Source organism: Vitis riparia, chromosome 4 (genome assembly GCF_004353265.1).
Source record: "Vitis riparia cultivar Riparia Gloire de Montpellier isolate 1030 chromosome 4, EGFV_Vit.rip_1.0, whole genome shotgun sequence".
Taxonomy (NCBI): Eukaryota; Viridiplantae; Streptophyta; class Magnoliopsida; order Vitales; family Vitaceae; genus Vitis; species Vitis riparia.
Window position 1 is genome coordinate 15,337,756 of NC_048434.1, and position 18,505 is coordinate 15,356,260.

Below are 18,505 nucleotides of genomic sequence, written 5' to 3' on the forward strand. Positions count from 1 at the left end.
TATTAGCAGTGAAATATTTTTTCCTCTTCCTCTGGGTCCGAACAGGAGGAACTAGATTGCAAAGCTTAATGGTATGATTTAAGACTACGCTTGGGGTGCATCCAACTTGAGCTTAACTCCATATTCATCCACGACGAGGACTTCACCCATATTTGCATGAGATTTTCTCTCTTTGAAAGTGAGTTGTCGTATATAGTAGAGGTCTTACACTTCAATCAATCAAAAACAAAAAGAACACCTAGCTTGGCCCAATTTTCATTGAGCACAGTCCATGGTGGAACCATAGATTCCATTCAAAAGAGGCAAACTTTAATGTTAATCATAGAATTAAATAAAACTGGTAAAATAAAAGTAAACACAAAATTTAACAATTTTTCTTATTGTCCTACCCATAATTTTATTTACTAATCCATAAATTGAACATATTTAGGCATGCATGAATAGATATTGAATAAAATAAGTAACTTGATTAAAAAATCTAAATCATCAAATTATGCTTATTATTATATAGAAATTCTAACAGTCAAAATATATAAAAATAAATAAATAAATCTTAAATATTATAAAAAAAAATATTAAATAAGAAAAATAAGCTTATTGATTTTAATAATTCTAAAAAACCAATACAAGAATTTTCAAAATGACTCACTAATAATTTTTATCAAAAAAAAAATTGATAATCTTAATAACTTTGTACCAAAAGATGTTAAAAGAATTCTAATAAATAATTAAATAATTCCTTTCTAAATTTAAATAATTAAATATTTTTTTTTATTATTATTCTTTTTACTTATAGTTTTTTCATTTGTGAGGTTCACCCTTTTCATTATAGGGGACAACTGTCTCTCTAACCCTATCCTGAGCATTGTTAAATAAATAAATAAATTGCAGAATTTAGAATTTGGCATTTACCTTAAATTAAATGGCTTACCAGTATGTAATAATAGCTTTCTCCAAAAGCAAAAATGTGAAAAATGGGACTAAGAGAAAAAGTATGGGAACAGGGCTTATATGCCTATAAATCATGATATAACCATGATTTATATGTCATCATGCAATATCAACCCACCTCACCCCAAATAAATATTTTCATTAATTTTAGTAAATTTGTGTATAAATTTGCTGTGACAAACAATTATTTATATATCATCATGCAATATCAACCCACCTCACCTAAATAAAAACTTTAATTAATTTTAGTGAATTTGTATGTAAATTTCTATGATGAATAAGAATTAAGATGATTTATATACCATCAAGCAATATCAACGCACTTCTCCAAAATAAATATTTTAATTTTTTTTAGTAAATTTTTACGTAAATTTGTTATGACAAACAAGAATTAAGACAAGGTAAATTAAAATAATTTAGACGATGAGTCTTATTAGAATGAGTATAGATTAATAATTATTTATAGTTAAATGCCTAATATTTAATCAATAACTAATTTAAAAAAGAAGGTACAAGAGAGTAAAAAAAAAAACATTATGAATATTTAGGATATATTTGCCAATTATTTTTAAGAACAACAAAAAAAACCTTTTGGTAACTAAAAACTATTTTAGATTTTCTTGTTATGAAGAACATAAAATATAATGTTTTTAGAAAATATTAAAAATAAAGCATTGGATATAAAAATTATTTTTAAAATATATTTAAAAATATTAAAAACAAGTTAAAAACATTCCAAGTTCTCAAATTGACTTTTATTCTACAAAATATCATAAAATAGTTTTCAAAAAATGTTCTCAAAAATTATTTTTTAAAACTGTTTTCGAAAATAGTTACCAAACCAGATTATAATTTTTAAAAGGGAAAAGAAGATTGAAAGAAACATTTTGAATTAATAATTTAAAAAGATAGAAATTATTAATTACAATATTATTTTTCACATTTTCAAAAATACAAGCTAAAAAAAAAACTATCTACAATAATGTCATTGTTGTGTTCTTTTTTTTTTTTCAAATCAAAATCCTAATTAATATTTTGATTATTGGAGAAAAATAAAATAAAAGGAAATAATGTAGATAACAAGAGAGGTATAATTGTCACCCAATGAAAGAAAATCAACTCATTTCTACACCATTTTCATAAATTAAAAGTGCCCATTTGGAATTTTTTTTTTTAATACATTTTGGTTTTAATATTTTCTACAAAAAAACATAAATTTTTAATTTTTATAAATGTAAAATGTGTTGGATAGTTCTTATCCTATTTCTTATTTTTAAAACCAAAAAAAATCATAATTTATTTAAAAATCATGAAAATTTAATGATTTTCTTAATAAAAAAAAAATGAAATCTAGGTGGATGGTAGATGTAAATATTTCATATGATTTTAAATACTTTCAAAAAAATTTATTTTTAAAAACCAAAAAAAATTAAAAAAAGAAATGAAATCAAATTCATGCTTATTTTCTTATTTTCCATTTTTTTTATATGTATTAGTGTACATTTATTTATTTATAACAGAATTTCATTTCCTTTTAAAAAAAATAAAATGGACTAATGCATCCAAAAGTTCATTTTCTTTTCCATCCAAGCAATACCTGGTCCACCTTCACAGTCAGCCCGACCCAACTACAGGCCCAACCCAAAATCTGTTATGGGCCTGGTTTTGGCCCAAATTCCAACCCACCCTCCGATCCAACCAAATTCCCCCGTTATCCTACTCCTTTATCAGAGACTCTCATCAGTGTCGAGTTCTCAGTGAGTCGACTCACTGACCAGCGGACACCATGAACCCTCCACCTCCATCTCTCAGGCACCATTCATTCACTTTCCTCCCCAAAACCCTAATACTAACATGTTGAACACGGTAACTCCAAACCCTGACCTCACCAGCACCCTCTCTGCCCTCAAAGCCCTAATCCACCAATCCGAAACCGCCGTAACCTCCACCCACAACCTCCTCCACCACCATTGCTTAGCCGCTCTCAGTCCGTGCCCCTTCGACCCACGCCACCGCATGCCGCCGGAGTTCCTCTTCCGGCACCACCTCCGATGCCCTTCATCACATTTTCCTCCTCTCGACCCCTCCATTCTCCAATCCCTTCGCTACCCCAAAACCCTCCAATCCCAAAGCCCAAATTCCTTTCTGCAACCCCTTCGTGACTCCAATTCCGAACTATGCTTCTCCCTGGACCAGTTCGGGGATTTCGGATCGAATTTCTTCTACCGGGATTGCCCTGGAGTGGTGGAGCTCGATAGCCCTCATAGGACTTTGACTCTTCCTGGATTATTATCAGTTGAATGTGCAAATTTTGTTGGTGTTGGCGATGATGGAAGAATTGGAGGGGCTTCTAGGGAGTGTGTTAGGCTTCTTCCATCAGAGCTGTGGGAATTTAGAAGGGAAATTGGGCTGTGGAATGATTTCCCGAGTTCGTATTCCTACGCTGTACTTCGGGTGGTTTTGTGTGCGGAAATGGTCAAAGAGGGTGATTTCTTGAAGTGGGTGATCGCAAATTCGCCTTGGTATGGTGTTGTGATTGATGTGGCTATGAGGGACCATATATTTGTGCTGTTTAGGCTTGTTTTGAAAGCAATTGTAAGGGAGGCGATTTCTTGGGATGTGAAGGGGAAAGGTTTGGAGATGAATTCAAAAACTATGAGTTTAGAGTGTCCCAATTTGGTTCAAGCAATGATGTGGTTAGCTTCTCAAATCTCTGTTTTGTATGGTGAAGCGAATGGGAAGTTCTTTGCTATAAACATGCTTAAGCAATGCCTATTCAATGTGGCATCAGGGTTGGTGTTGTTTGCATTGGAGGAAAATGTGAGTGTATCCCCTGCTTCAAAACAAGTTTCTGGGAATGTCGATGCTGATGTCAATAATATCAGGAATGCTAAACTTGAGCCACCTCAAATGGGTACAGAGTACTATGAAAGGGCAATTTTTGTGTCCCAAGTAGCAGCGGCAGTTGCAGCATTGCATGAAAGGTCCTTACTGGAACAAAAGATCAAGAGTTTGCGACTTTCTCAGCCAATTCCAAGATATCAGCTGTATGTTTCTATTCTCATTTTCCTTCTTTATCATTATCCTTAAGCATATCTTGTGATCTTATCTGAATTTTATAGAAACTTGAAGGTATGGAGTTTCTTGTGTACTTGCTATGTGTAATTTGTCGTAAATGCTGCTTTTCATGTGGCATTCCACAATTTTTTTGCACATCATTTGTTTCAAATGTTTCCATGAAGTGTTTTTTGTTGCCCTGTGTTTTGGGCAAGAGTGGGCAATCAGTTGGTCTTGTCAAACTTTGCTGAAGATCTGGCCTCAAGGCTGTAGATGGTGGATTTTCCTGCTCTTATCTTGTCATTCAGTAGGGAATTGGCAGGATTAAAGATGATTGGTATTCACAATGGGGCATGGGACTTAAAAATGGACCACTTTTTTGGAGGAGAGTATGATTTCATTAGAAACCAAGGCTCTCATTGTGAAGTGTTTTCCAAAACAATTCGAAAAAACAGTGTTTGAGAACCATTCTCTAATGTTTTGTAAAACAAAAGTCTGTTTGGGAACCTAAAATGTTTTTAACCTGTTTTCTATATTTTAAATATGTTTTAAAAATAACTTTTATATGTAATTCTTTATTTTTAATAATTCTTCATATTTGTGTTATTATTTTTTAGAACAATCATTAGAAAACAAGTGAAAATAATTGAAAACAACTAAAAAAATGTTCTTTGAAAACACTTTGTTTTTTGTTTTTAAGAATAGAAAAACTGTTTTCTATTTTCTAACATGTTTTCTTATTTTTTTGTTCTAGAGAACAAAAAACTATTTCCAAAAACAATTACCAAATAGGGTCAAGGGGGTTATTTGGGAACATTTTCGAAAATAATTCTCAAAAAACAGTTCTTGAGAACCTCTGTTTTTTTTAAGAACAAATGTCTGTTTGGGAAATGGGGATGTTCTCAACTTGTTTTATGTATTTCCAAATATTTCATAGTAATAATTTTATTTTTGACACTTTATTTTCAATCATTCTTCATATTTATACAATTATATTTTAAAACAACCCCTACAAAACAAGAGAAAATAACTTAAAACAATTAAAAAATGTTCTTAGAAAACACTGAGAAGAAGTTCTAAAAAAATTGTTTTCTATTTTTTTTTTTTTATCAGATACAAATATATGTATTAATTAAAAAAACATGAGAAGGATGGGAAGTCCTCCTCAAGATGTACAAACTTGATTAAAAGAATTAGGTAAACCTCTGTTAAACAAGGAAGGCTATATAAAAATTACAAAAGGCCTATACAAGTATAACAACTTCAGACCATATAGACCCAACCCTATGTTGTACAAATTGAAAGCCAACTAAGCTGAATAACACTTCAAGGATAGGGTTTAAAAATGCTTGGTTTTTTTTTTTTTTTTTTTTTATAGGAAACGACAAAAGAATATATTAATAGAAAAAAGAAGTACAAGAGAAGGATGAGGAATCCTCCCACCAAAGAAAACTAGTTTACAAGAAACCGAAAACAAGAAAATACACTGTAATAACGAACAACTTCTCTAGGCTAAACCAATCCATCGGAATTACACGCCACTAACCAATCAAGTTGTAACACAATAAGGGGGGTTCCCTTAAAAACCTTGGAACAAAAAGCCCAAAGAGAAGCAAGGAAAAAAATAGAATCCCAAAGATTCTCTGAATTCCTTGCTTTATCCTCAAAAATCCTCGCATTTCTCTCCCGCCACACAACCCAAATTAAAGCTATGCACGCAACTTGCCATAAAACTATCCCTCTCCTCGATAAACCAAAGCCATTGTAAGTGATGGATAGCATGTCGGAAATGCTCCTCGAGGGAACCCAATCCATCTTGGCTAACTGAAATAATTTGTGCCATAACCCCAATGTCAAAGAACAATGTAGGAAAAGATGATCTGCTGATTCTCCATACCTCATGCACAACTTACAAATATCAGGACTAAAAGCTTTGTGAGGTCTTCTCAATTGTAGCAAGTCATTAGTATTTATCTTCTTGTGTGCCACCAACCAGACAAAGGACTTAACCTTGAAGGGGACTTGAGAATTCCAAACGAACTTAGTAGGGAAAACTGGAGGAGAATCAGAGCAATGAAATGTCTAATAAAAAAAATTGTTTGCTATAAAAAAAACTGGTTTTAAATGCAGTTCTCAAACATCCTTCATGGTGTGTTATTGTGTTCTAATGGTCTCTCTAGCTATTGGAGGCGGAGGATTCCAGTAAATAGGGTTTTTTGTGCGATATGGTTAAGTGGGAGAACAGTTGAATTAATGAACCAATGTTTGTCAAACCAAAGAAGAGGATGTATTAGGAAGTGGCTTTGTCATTCTGAAATCAAATTGTAAAGCACATGGAGAGTACATAGAATAACAAGAAATTTGAGAGGTAATTAAGTATCCTCCTTTGAGTAGCTACATGTAGAGGGATGGCAAGGGTTTGTTTAATTAGTCTTCAGAAATGCAGAAGCTGCATTTTGAAAATTTGGAGAACATGCTCAAACTAACTGTTTTTAAGGCTTCTAAAGGTAAATACTTTTGAAAAAATTCTTGGGGCTGGTTTTAGGGTGTGAGTTGCTGAATATGAACTGCTTTTTCTTTGCTTGATTTTCATTTTTTCTTTGTCAAAAACAAAAAAAAGCCTTTCCAAACCTTGAACTAAGCAGGCCCTAATTGGTCTTGATGACTTTAATTGTTCTCCTCTTTTAAGGGTTGGGACCTTCTTTCCAAAAATGAATCATGAAATATCTTTTCGAAGTTTGAGAAAACATTCCATTTTGTTGAGATACTTGTAGGAAACATCTTTTCAAAATAGACATTGCTAAATAGTGAATGAACATTTTTGCATTATTTTAAATTTTTTATCAGAAACAATGATTTCATTGCATTGAAATAGAAAATAAAAAGAAGGATAAGAAATCCTTCGAAGAACTACAAAATCCGCAATACAACATCTGATAAAAAAGGTGGATACAAAATGACAAATTTAGCTATGATTCACAAATTTAGCATTATTTTCATTTTTCCATCTTCTAAAGCAGAAAACTCTCTTCCAAGCTAAAACAAACAGGCTCTAAATGTTCTTGATGATTTTAGATGTTTTGTTCTATCTGAAATTGTAACTTTTGCTGCATTGTTTTTTGTAAACAGAAGAAGAAAACTCTTTTTTTTTTTTTTTTTCATTTTCAATGGCCTATTTTAAGAGATTCTTTCAGTAAACAGTTTCTGAGAGTACATTTATTTTCGTTTTTCCATCTTAAAAGCAGGAAATCATTTCCAAAAGCCTACATTGGACTGTCTTCTACAGCAGTTGCATTAAATGTCTGATGTAATATTCTGAATTTGCTTGAAAAATTGCTGAAGTATCTAATATATATATTCTCTCCTTGTAGGATGGCTGAGCATGCTTGTTTGACAGCAAGAGCTGATGAAGAACGTAAAAACAATCCCAACTATAAACCTATACTCGAACACGATGGGCTTCTTTGGCAGCGATCACGTAACCAGGTACTCTTAATTATCATGACTAATTCACAAATTAGCAAAGAGGACATCAGAATTCTATTCTCAATTGTAGTAATAACTCAACCAAATGAGGATCATGAGATGTTTTCTGACATTTTCTAAACAAGGCTAATGATACGAAATATTGAACTCTATTGATGTTATTTACATTTGTTTTTGGCTCTTCTAAAAAACTGGGAAAATTAGTAGTTAAGACATGAATAGGTTTGCCATGTGTATTAGTATGCAAATGATATTGAATGAAAATTTGCTGAAGTAATAGGTTACCACTTTGTTCATTTTGGGTTGCGTTTTGAAAAGCATAACCTTATTGTCAATATTCGCTCTAGGCAAAGTGAGCTGGTACTCCCCCTTTCTTTCAATAGCAAGTTTTACTGTCAGTGGCATTTTAGAAAACTGTCTTTTGTATCATAAAATGACTTCAAGGCATCACCCTGGATCATGACCAGCACTTGACAATCCACAATTTTTGGGGCATGTACATGAATCTTAAAACATCCTCAATCCGCCCGCTCTTCTCCATCCAAATTGGAGAACTTCAGTAGTGAGTTTTTACTGCATAAAGAGTTTGTACTGCTCAACAACTAAGCACAATTTCTTTACGTTTTAGTGTACTTTGCTATGCCCTTTTTTGGCCACCCTTTTTAATATAGTTGCTTTTGTTGCTTATCAAAAAAAAAAAAAACCTCACACAAACATAAAAATTAAGTTTGTGATATCCGTATTGGTTGAAATCCATATGTCCATATCATTTCAAACTCATTTTGATATACGCATACATGCACGTGCATGTGCAAACATAGAAAATAAAAAGGACAAAAATAAAAGGGACAAAACAAAACAAAAACATACATGAACTCACCAAGTTTTTCTCTTTTTTTTTTTTTCTTCCCTTTTTTTGGTCTTTACTAGGACTTGAACTTAGAGCCTCCCACATCCCCACTCCATACATAAATTTAAAACACACACTAACACAAAAAATTAAGTTTGTGATATTGAGTAGTGGCTGAAGTTCATTTATCCATACATTCTAAACTTATTTTAATTACACATTTATTTATGCTCATGCACAATCATACAAAAATTTAAAACAAAAATAAATAAATAAATAAATGGCTCACTAAGGTGTCGTTTGCATATTCATCTTGTTTTATGTTTTTCATAATAGAAATGATAGTATTTCTTATATAAAATGCAAAACCTCTTTGAAATTTACTTTAAAAAGATAGTGACTTTTAAAAACTGCTTAAAAAATTGAGGTTTAAAAAAAAATTTACTTCATCAAATTGTAAAAATCATTTTTAAGGATATAAGGTAAGTCTATATTTTTTATATAAGAGTTACTACATTTTATGTGGAAGTTATTAGTATTTTCTATTTTTAAAAACAGAAAATAGGAAATATATCCAAACAACCATTGAGCTTTTTTTTTTTCTTTTGTTGCCCCTTTTTTCCTTCTCCTTTCTTTCTTTCTGTGTTAGGTAGCTCTTTTTGTTTTCTTATCCCTACTAGGACTTAAACCTAGAACCTCCCATAACCTCACTCTGAACCTCTTGCCACTTGAACCAGACTTGAAGGACACTCATTGAGATTAATTTTCAAACCCTTGCATATGGATGTAGGCCGTTTCAAATTTATGAGAAATGAGATGGTGTTTCTCATCTACGGAAGACAAACAGATTTTTCTTGTTATATGATTAGGTACCATTTTTCATGTTAAGTTTTATGAAGGCCCGATTTTACATAGTCTTGTGTGCATTATACCATACATGTTAATGCAGATATTGTTGTTATGTGTGGAGAAGTTTATCAGAGATTGAGGTGTGAATGGAAAATGATTTTGCTACTTCTTTTGGGGCTTGTATGTGCTTCCACCTTAGATGCTTCTTGTTTCTCCCCTTTCAGCTTGCCTGTATTTCAAAATAAAATATTGACAAGTAGCTTTAGCAGTAACTTTTTGGAAGCTTTCCTCTCTCTGCTGAATCCACTGCTAAGTCCATGACCATTCTCGTATCAAGATGATGCTAATCTGACTGCTCCCCTTAAAAGTGAATTGGAAACTTTCAATCAATAGTCATAATAATTCTTAGTCTGAAGTCATCATGCACTTGTTGATAAAAGAGTTTCATGTTTTATTGGCCAAATGCATTTAAATGATGACTGTAGAAATTTCTTTTTTGCTTATCAGCACTTATTTTCTTAAAGAAGTTGTTGGCTTCAGTATTTACCTCATAAATCTCAAACTTGTATGTAAGGAATTGAGTAAGACTAGGACAAGAGAAGAGCTATTGGCTGAAGAAAGGGATTACAAACGCCGAAGAATGTCATATCGTGGCAAGAAGTTGAAGCAAACAACAACAGAGGTAGGAAGCAGTTTTGATAATGAAATTTCATTTGTGTGTTAAATAAATTTTTTTTCTTGGTTAGAAATTATAAGTCCTACTGGATCATCTTAATATTGAAGGTTTAATATTAGTGCAAATTTTTCATTTGGAGGTCAATTTTTCTGAAAGGAAAGAACTCTTGGATGCCTGAAACAAGATTCTTTCAATGTGAAAGCCACATCAAACAACGATAAATATAGTGCATTTGACATCTCTCTGATGTTGTTAACATTGACAAGGGGGAATGAATGGACACAAAGAGATATGTATAGAAACTTAATAAAACTTGCTTGAATGCAGTGATATGTATCAAAATGGAGCTATGATACTAGTATTCCACATTGCAGAACAGTGGCATTGAAAAAAGAATTTTTGGAATGAGATATCTGTAATTTTAGATAAAGTTGTGGAATTTGCACGATCCTTTGGCAGTTGAACCTCCCTAAGTCAGTCATGGCCTAGATGCATGGACAGTGATTAAACAACAGAGGAACTTCATCTTCATAAAGCATGTTATACTTGGATAAATTATTACACATTTTATTTTAGAAAGGTAGGAACAAGAATGAGGTTTATTGAGGATGGGTATCATAATTCTTAATTTTTGAATTGAAGGAACTCCATCACTTTATGTACCATTGAAATTAAACCTTGATTTAAGAAGATAAGAAAATAATCCTGTCAAATAAAAAATGCAACATATATTAAACAAATGACATCAATTACCTTCAGTGGAAGTGTCTGATCAAATTCACCATCTTTTTCCTGAAAATGCTCATAATGGGTTGTGTATTTCCTAATACTGGAAGAATGCCATGTAGAAGGAAATCCCTGACACAATAAAGATAATAATGAAATCCCCGTAATCCTTTTTGATCAGAAAATTCCCTGTAATCTTGAAAGTGGTAAATACTTTACAAAGTTCTCTGGAAAAAGCATAGGTGAAGACCATTGAACCATCAAGTTGGCATACTCACTAAAATGGAATCCTTTTTTTTCCCCTTCTTTTTGTAAATGTATGCTATGATGTCATATAAGTTTTTCACTTGCAAGTTTCATTTGGCATCTTTGTGGCCTTTGTTTTGTCAATCTTCTAAGGAGCACTTATATTTATTTCTATAATTTTCGAAGGTGATGAGGGATATAATAGAAGAATACATGGAGGAAATCAAGCAGGCTGGAGGGATAGGATTCTCTGTGAAGGGAGCTGAAGAGGGAAATGTACCTCCATCCAAACTACTTTCTCCTCATGATTCATCGATAGACACTTATGAGCTGGAAAAAATTATGCACACTTCATCTGAATCAAGAGGAGGCTCACAAGATCTCAGGAAAGAATTACCTTCTGATTATAAAGTCAGATCTACAAGATCTGATGATTCTTATTCTGATGATCATGAGCAGCATAGAAGAGTATCACATGGGTATGATGGGAATCTGGAATATCATAAAAAAAGCTTCAGTAGGGATAAACATGATAGGGAATACAATCCCAGAAGCTCAGAAAGGAACAGAAGTGATGGGCGGTCACATGAACAGACTAGGCATAGGAGCAAGCGAGGTGATGCTGAAGTGACTAGGGTCAAGCAACATGAACCATCTTCCAGCATGCCCAAATATCGAGATAATAGAGCATTTTCATCTGTATCAAAACGTGTGAATGATTCCACCATGGAAAGAGATGATAGAAGATCAGAAGCTAAAGATAGATGGAAGAGGAAATCATATGGAAACAATTTATCAGAATCAATGGTCCAAAACTCATTTGATGATAGGTACGATCCTTCAGCATCTGATGATATACATGAGAATGATATTTCCTCTTGAAGCAAGTGCGTCAAGCCAGACAAATTATATAGATGAAATGGCATTGCGAATTTCAATTACCAGCTGAATGACTAACCAGCAAAAAGAACATTAAACCCTCAGTAGTTCTTTCACAATTTTGGGTAAGTTATTCTAGTACTCTTTCTTTAGATTTTAAATTAGATTATGCCTGGAAAGAAATAAGTTTTGATTTCAAATTATATCTTGACATGGATTACTCACACAACTTTGCAGTAAGAAGCATTCAGGCTTCAGCAGTTTTATCTACATCTGTATCCTTCTTTGTATCCTCAACTATTTTACTTTGTTTGTTCATGCAAACCTTGTCATCTTGTTAATAGTTGTTTGTTCTTTTACTCCTTTCCACTCTTGGGAAATCATAACAATAGACTTCAATCAGCCTTTCTGAACATGAATATCTCTCCCTTTATTTTAACCAAGGATTTAAAAAGTTGCTTGCACTTGCCTTGAGGCTTCTAAAATTACATAATGGTTTTGTTATCATGAGGCAAGGCATAGTGAAAGGTGCACCTCTTATACCTTTTCTGGTGAATCTCATTAAGCACTCGATGTGACTCAATCGCCAACTTTTTTCTTTTTAACTTTTAAGGTGAGCTGCTACTTTTTCTTTCATTATTTGGCTGCATTTAATAATTTTGTGACCACGTTGTTTTATATTTTTGTTGTATCTAAGCATTTTCTTCTTGTTGGTATTGTCATACATATTTTTCAATGGAGACATGTTGATAGTTTTTCTTCATGTAAATATGCTATTAATTGCTAGGATCACAATGGTTAGTTTCATTATTTATTGCTGGAAATTTGTTAGAAAGTGTAGATGATAGCACCTGCTGTAGCAACTGGACACCTGATCTGGTCCCTTTTTGTTGATGAGGCAAATGGGCCATGGCACATGACCCACAGAGCTAGCCAACTCATAAATAGAATGTGCCATGTTGAGTCATGGATGCCATGTGGTAAAACCAATACCAGACTAGAGGCTGACAGAGTGCAGGATGACAGTGTGTGGGGTGATGCATAGGGGCTGAGGTACCACATAGGATGCAAGAGTAGGGGGGCACAACTGGTAAAGAATGGGTCCATTTGCGACTTTGTTCTGTTGTAAACATTTAAGTATTTGTCTTGAAGTTATTGAAGGTCCATGTACATTAAGTTAATCAATGTAAAGAAGAAGCAAAAACACTTGATTTAATTTCAAAAAAATACTTGGAAAAATAATGTCCGAGTAAATTAATTTCTCGTTTCCAGTTTTAGCTAAAGAACAATTAATCGGATGAACCAACAAAAATCTACCTTCTAACAAGGATGGTTCAAGATCTTTTTTGTCCGTAAATCTTCATAAGGTTTACCATCATACAAACTTTAGACGCTTACAAAGAATGCTTCATGTTTGAAGCACTTTCTATGAAGAAATCAAGGTTCTTAGTCTTTGCCACACTGGATTCATAGAAAGTTGACAAGGCATGTTCCTAGAGGTACTTTAGTTTTCATAGATGGGAGTCAAATCTCTTGCCACCTGAGCCAGAAAATTGGGCATTTGTTATATGAATCTTCATTCCTTTTTCACTCTCCTGTTTGAACTCATCATTTCTTGAATTCACTATATTGCCATCGGTAAAGCATGAGCTTGCATTGGCCCCATCATTTTTTTACATGCTTCTAGACACAGGATGCATGTGGTGCTCCATGGCTTTGGTTGCATGATTTTATCTCTTCGACCCAACTCAGTTGTAGTCATGGTTGCCAATTTGTACAAACTCATGCTTGCCTATGTCCCACACTCTTGTTGGATTATAACTGTTATTTGGAAGTTTATAGGTGGTTAAGGCTTCCTACTCTCTGGGATGTGTCGTTTCTCATTCTTTTATCTATCTACCAAACTCTGGTCATATTTCTTGGACGCTGTCTGCATTTATCAGTGCTGCCTTTTGAAAAGTGGTCATGTTTGTGTGTGCCCAGAGTCTTCCAAAAATGTTGTATTCAATGGGTAGTTTTATATGGTCAAGGTTGCTTGTGCCTGAGAGCAAGTTGCCTCCTGGATCCTTTAGTCATACATCCACACTATGGCATTCTTGTGCTCCTAGGTTTCGGCACAGGCGTCAGCCCTTAGACCTGAACCATTTGCAGGTAGGGTTTCCTACCTTGAGGGAATCGAACTTTGGCTTGGCCCTAATTCCTATGTGCTATTATTGTTTGGTACTTGTATGAGGTCAAGGTTACCCCACTCCACTAAGCAGCACTTGTGGTGCCTACTCAGTCCTGTGGTAGGATTCAGGGAGCCTAGAGTACCTTAGGGATTGGGGCTAATATTCATAGGTGAGCAGCCATCATAAAGTCTACCTTAAGAAAATTTCTTGGATGGTTTCAGGATCCTTAATGGCAGCTGTAGTAAGCATGATGGTATTCCACACCTATAGCAGGAGTGAGCAAACTTCTACTTTGGTGGAATGATGAGTGAATTCTATTGTGATATATCATAATATCTATGGATCATAAATTGGCCAAATTTAGTGTCAACTCAAGTCAAACCACCAAATGTCCAAATTGAGTATGACATATTTTGCAACTTAGTAGTGTTGAGGGTTTTTTGTCTTTCCCTTTTTTTTTCCCTCCCCAATAAGAACAAGAACTTACTGTGGGAAGAGCAAAAACAATGACATTACTTAAAGCTCATAGTCAATAATCATCTTAATACCTTCCAATTTTAACATTACTAACAAGGCATCCCGTCCATGATCTCTAACAAGCAACCCCTAAATGCAAAGTTGACTTGGGATTCCCAAAGCGCAACCATTAAAACTCTGCTTGAAGATATCATGAGGAGTAGACTAAGGGCAAATAGTATCCTTTTTCCTCTGGTTTGGCAAGTAGCTTTCCAATCCAAACAATAAGAGACTCAGTGCAATGCTGAGATATCTGTTGGTTGTCAACACCTAAAAGCATGTGAAAAAGTGAATTTTGTCCATAACTCTTCAAGGACCCAATACTGTCCTAAAGAATTCTTGCATTTCAGTCCAACAATTGCACCCAAATAGCAAGGATCACATACACATGACACCTCTTTTCCCTCCTGCAAAAACCCTCAAATGAAATGATCAACATGCTACTGATAGCCTCAGGGGTTGCCCAAAGGAGTCCAGCGAAAGAGAAAACCTTATGCAACAGCTCATAATCAAGAGGATAATGGAGAAAAAATGGTCAACTGATTGCCCACCAGCAATGCACTGAACGCATCCCTTAGACTGATAGTTTGTAAGGCCTTAGAATTTGAAGCAAATTATTGGGATTAACTTTTTGTTGTTAGCCTTGCCAAGGGTTTGACTGTTGGAGGAGCCTTTGACTTCCAAATAAATTTTGCAGAAGGGAAAATGGTCATGTTATCACTCTTAGTGAGGAAGCTAAAGGAAGAGCTAGATGAGACAGTGTATCTGGATTCAAGAATACTCGTGTGATGTATGTCATTGGGATTAAACTTTTTTGTGTCACACCAGACATGCCAAGAGTTTGACTTTTTTTTTTTTTTCCCTCAGGGGAAGGGAGATTTGAGAGGGAGGGTGGGGTAAGCCCTTCCACTACTAACATGTCTATTGGCCCGTTCTTGAATTATATCAGATAGCCGTAGGGTGTCCAAATAAACTTTGTAGAATGGAAATGGTTATGTTATCACTCTTAGTGAGGAGCTTAGAGAAAGAGCTAGAAGAAAAGATGTCCATTCTATTTAGATTCCATGAATGCATGTTAAAGAGTGTAGAAATTGGCACTTCAGCTTTGTCATTAAACGGTACATACCGAGTGGGGAGCAAAAAAACTTCTCAATTGTCCTTAATTGAGATGAAGGAGAAGGACAGCCAGAAAGAAGCCCTAAGCTTTCATTCTATGATCATCTTGGATGTACAGGGTATTAAGCTTGCCTGGGGTTTTAGGCTTGCCCTGGGTCCCTACGCCATCGGTGGTACTGTGGATAGGTTTCAGGAGCCAATAATCACTAGAAAATGAAACTGTAATCCACTTGTGGGGATGGATCAGGATGAAGAATTACTCTTATTTGTGCAACCATTGCCAATATTCGTACTTTTATCTCCAAGGTTCAGAATCTCAGTGAAAGGTAGGTGCGGACTGTGTGGCCTTGGAAAGCCTTAGAGGATTTTCATTGGTGCATACATGACAACAAGAAAGAACATTTGGTACTCACTACAAAGAACCAAGTAGAATTAGAGTTGCAACCTTGTAGCTAAGATGAAGGCAGGTGACAAAATGGTTATGGTGGGTTGTTTGGGAATTTCAATCCGAATGGCATTCTATTGTAGTGTTGAAGTATGGAAAGAATCCTAGTGAATGGGACTGCGGCTTATAACTTTACTCATGGACCATTTTCAGCATAAGTGAACAAGAACGCTTTTCATCTATGTCTACTAAGCTTGATCTACCTCATTTGATATGGAAAAAGAAAATACATAAAATATTGAAGTCTGACTATTTGAAATGCCAGTTTTGCTCCAAGGTAAGAAACCCAATGGAAGTACTCAAAACTCAAGAAGGATAGCAGTGATGGAGGTATGATGATCTGCTATACCTTGCTTGTAAGACCATAAATAATGCAACATTTGTCACGTCCCTAGCTATGTTTAAATAATGACTGCATGCCTATGCTTTATTGACAATATATTGTCTACTAGTAATACTTATCAAAATAAAATTATATATATTGCCTACTATTAATAATGATTTTTAACTGTTCATGGCACGAATATAATCAAAAAGTAAATGCATTCTTGAACCGTTTGTGTTGGTTTTGGAAGCTGAAATCTTCCCCTTTTTGAATTTACATCCTCTGTAATCCTAAGACATTTATTGGTGTATGGTATAAGATTCTTTTTCTGATCTGAATTCTCTTATTCCTCATCTTGGTGCTCGTAGATTGCAACAACTTCTGCCTCTTTTGCTCGAGAAACCAAGAAGCTGGTGGGTCTCCGGTCATGCCATGGCTTTGGTATCTTCATCTCTGCTCTCTGTCACGATACAGATGTAAGTAGGGCTTAAATGGGCGATATTTAGCTTCTTCTCTCACAAATTACACAAATGGAGGAAACAGGCTTTCTTATATTTTCCAGGTATGGGAACAATGTTTTAGTGGAATAAGTTGATTTGATTTTCGTAGTTAACAAAGAATAGGTTCATATTTGTAGCATTTTTCTCTTTGTGATGAAGGTTGTTGGGGTAGGAAGAGAATGAAACCAACCAACCTTCAACAAGTTTGATCTTGCCTTTTTTCATTACTAATCTCTACACACTAAACTCAGAAGAAATCATCTGATTTTGATGAATTTTTGGCACTCTCTTGAGAAGCAACTTTGCTTGGTAAACCTATTTACATTGAGGGGATGTTTGGAACCTTGAAGATTGATTTTAGGAATGGACATAGGAATCAAAAGTTTGTTGTTGTGGAATCCAAATTCCATTTTTACTTGGATTTTTATTTTTTATTCCTCTTTTCTTCATGGTATCATGCTTCCATTTTCATCCCATGTCCATTTATTGGAGGAAATCTATCAAAGGTGAATTTTTTATTCACATTAGGGTATGTTTAAGATATGGTTTGTAATTTTTGTGTTTAATAGTAGAAGAAATAGAACAAAAGGAGTTACTGTCATCATATAATTACATTGGATTTATTTTTTAGCAGCTATGTTATATAGTTTTTGACATTTTTAAAATTTTAATTAAATTAAAATTTTCCTTTTTCAAGAAGAAAATGTGGTAGTCAACTTTTAAGAATTAGAACTATGTTTGGTTTCGAAAAGTATTAGGGAAAGAAAAAAAAAATGTTAAGAAAAATAATTATCTCATATTTGATTTTATTATGAAAAATGCGAAAGAAAGTTCAATATTATTAAAATTATTAAAAAATTTGTATATTTTTCAATTATTAAATATTTATTTAGAAGAGTTAAATAAATGAAAAAAAAATTGAAATGGTATATAAAAATAAGTTATTGACTTTAAATTTATTTTTCTTAGTTTTTTCTTTTCTTTTACTTGTTCTCCCTATTTTCTTTTTTTTTTTCACATTTTCCTTCGAAAAGATAGCCTAAAAGTTGTTTTTAACCTTGAACTGTTACCTCTAGCACTTCAGTTTCAGACCCCAGGAAAAAAAGAGAAACAAATATGTTGGGGTTTGAATTCTTGTATTCAATTGCAAAAATAAAGTATTACAAATTAATTAAAACCTTACATGTTATGGAATATATTGAGAATCCAAGATCCAGTTTCTCTAAAATCAAGAAAATAAAGAAAAAAAATGGAAGGAAAGAAAAGATGAAAGAAAAAAAAAATAGATTCAAAATTAATAAATTATTTTTATATACTTACTCAAAGTTCAAACTCATTTTACTTATTTTTCTTCATGATATAAAGATTAAATCATTTTAAAATGCATAAATTTTTAATTGATTTTAATTATATTTATTTTTTTTTTATATTTTTTATGGTGAAGTCAAACATAAGAAAACCAATTTCCTTATCATTTTTGTTCTTTTTTTTATGGAACCAAACATAGCCTTAGGTGATGTTTGTTTTTTGTTAAATAGAAAAAACCAAAATATTTGATTTTTTCTATTAAAGTAATATGTTGATATCAATTGACATAACTAAACTAAATCTAGTGATAACAAATTCATTTTACTTATGTTGGTCAATATCAATAGGTTACATTTAGTTTAATAGAAAATACCAAAATAATTGGTTTTTTCTATTCAACCAAA

At 33.4% G+C, this 18,505-nt stretch overlaps 1 protein-coding gene across 2 annotated transcripts; it reads left to right on the forward strand.

Moving 5' to 3' along the window:
• The first annotated feature begins 2,790 nt into the window (after window positions 1–2,790).
• LOC117912891 (U11/U12 small nuclear ribonucleoprotein 48 kDa protein-like) lies at window positions 2,791–17,191 on the forward strand. Of its 2 annotated transcripts, none has more exons than XM_034827677.1 (6): window positions 2,791–3,998; window positions 7,380–7,494; window positions 9,768–9,875; window positions 11,028–11,845; window positions 11,958–12,333; window positions 16,662–17,191. In XM_034827677.1, the coding sequence occupies exons 1-4, from the start codon at window positions 2,806–2,808 to the stop codon at window positions 11,721–11,723; spliced, it is 2,112 nt and encodes a 703-aa protein (XP_034683568.1). In that variant the 5' UTR covers window positions 2,791–2,805; the 3' UTR covers window positions 11,724–11,845; window positions 11,958–12,333; window positions 16,662–17,191. The 2 variants fall into 2 exon arrangements, with proteins under 2 accessions (XP_034683568.1, XP_034683569.1); XM_034827678.1 differs by lacking the exon at window positions 11,958–12,333 and having other exon boundaries at window positions 16,662–16,855; window positions 16,953–17,191.
• The last annotated feature ends 1,314 nt before the right edge of the window (window positions 17,192–18,505 follow it).

Bases quoted from the DNA above. Each gene is read 5' to 3' on its own strand.
- LOC117912891 (XM_034827677.1), top strand. From the start codon at position 2,806: ATGTTGAACACGGTAACTCCAAACCCTGACCTCACCAGCACCCTCTCT. The intron at 3,999-7,379 runs GTATGTTTCTAT...CTCTCCTTGTAG, and splicing joins CCAATTCCAAGATATCAGCT to GATGGCTGAGCATGCTTGTT. The intron at 7,495-9,767 runs GTACTCTTAATT...CTTGTATGTAAG, and splicing joins GGCAGCGATCACGTAACCAG to GAATTGAGTAAGACTAGGAC.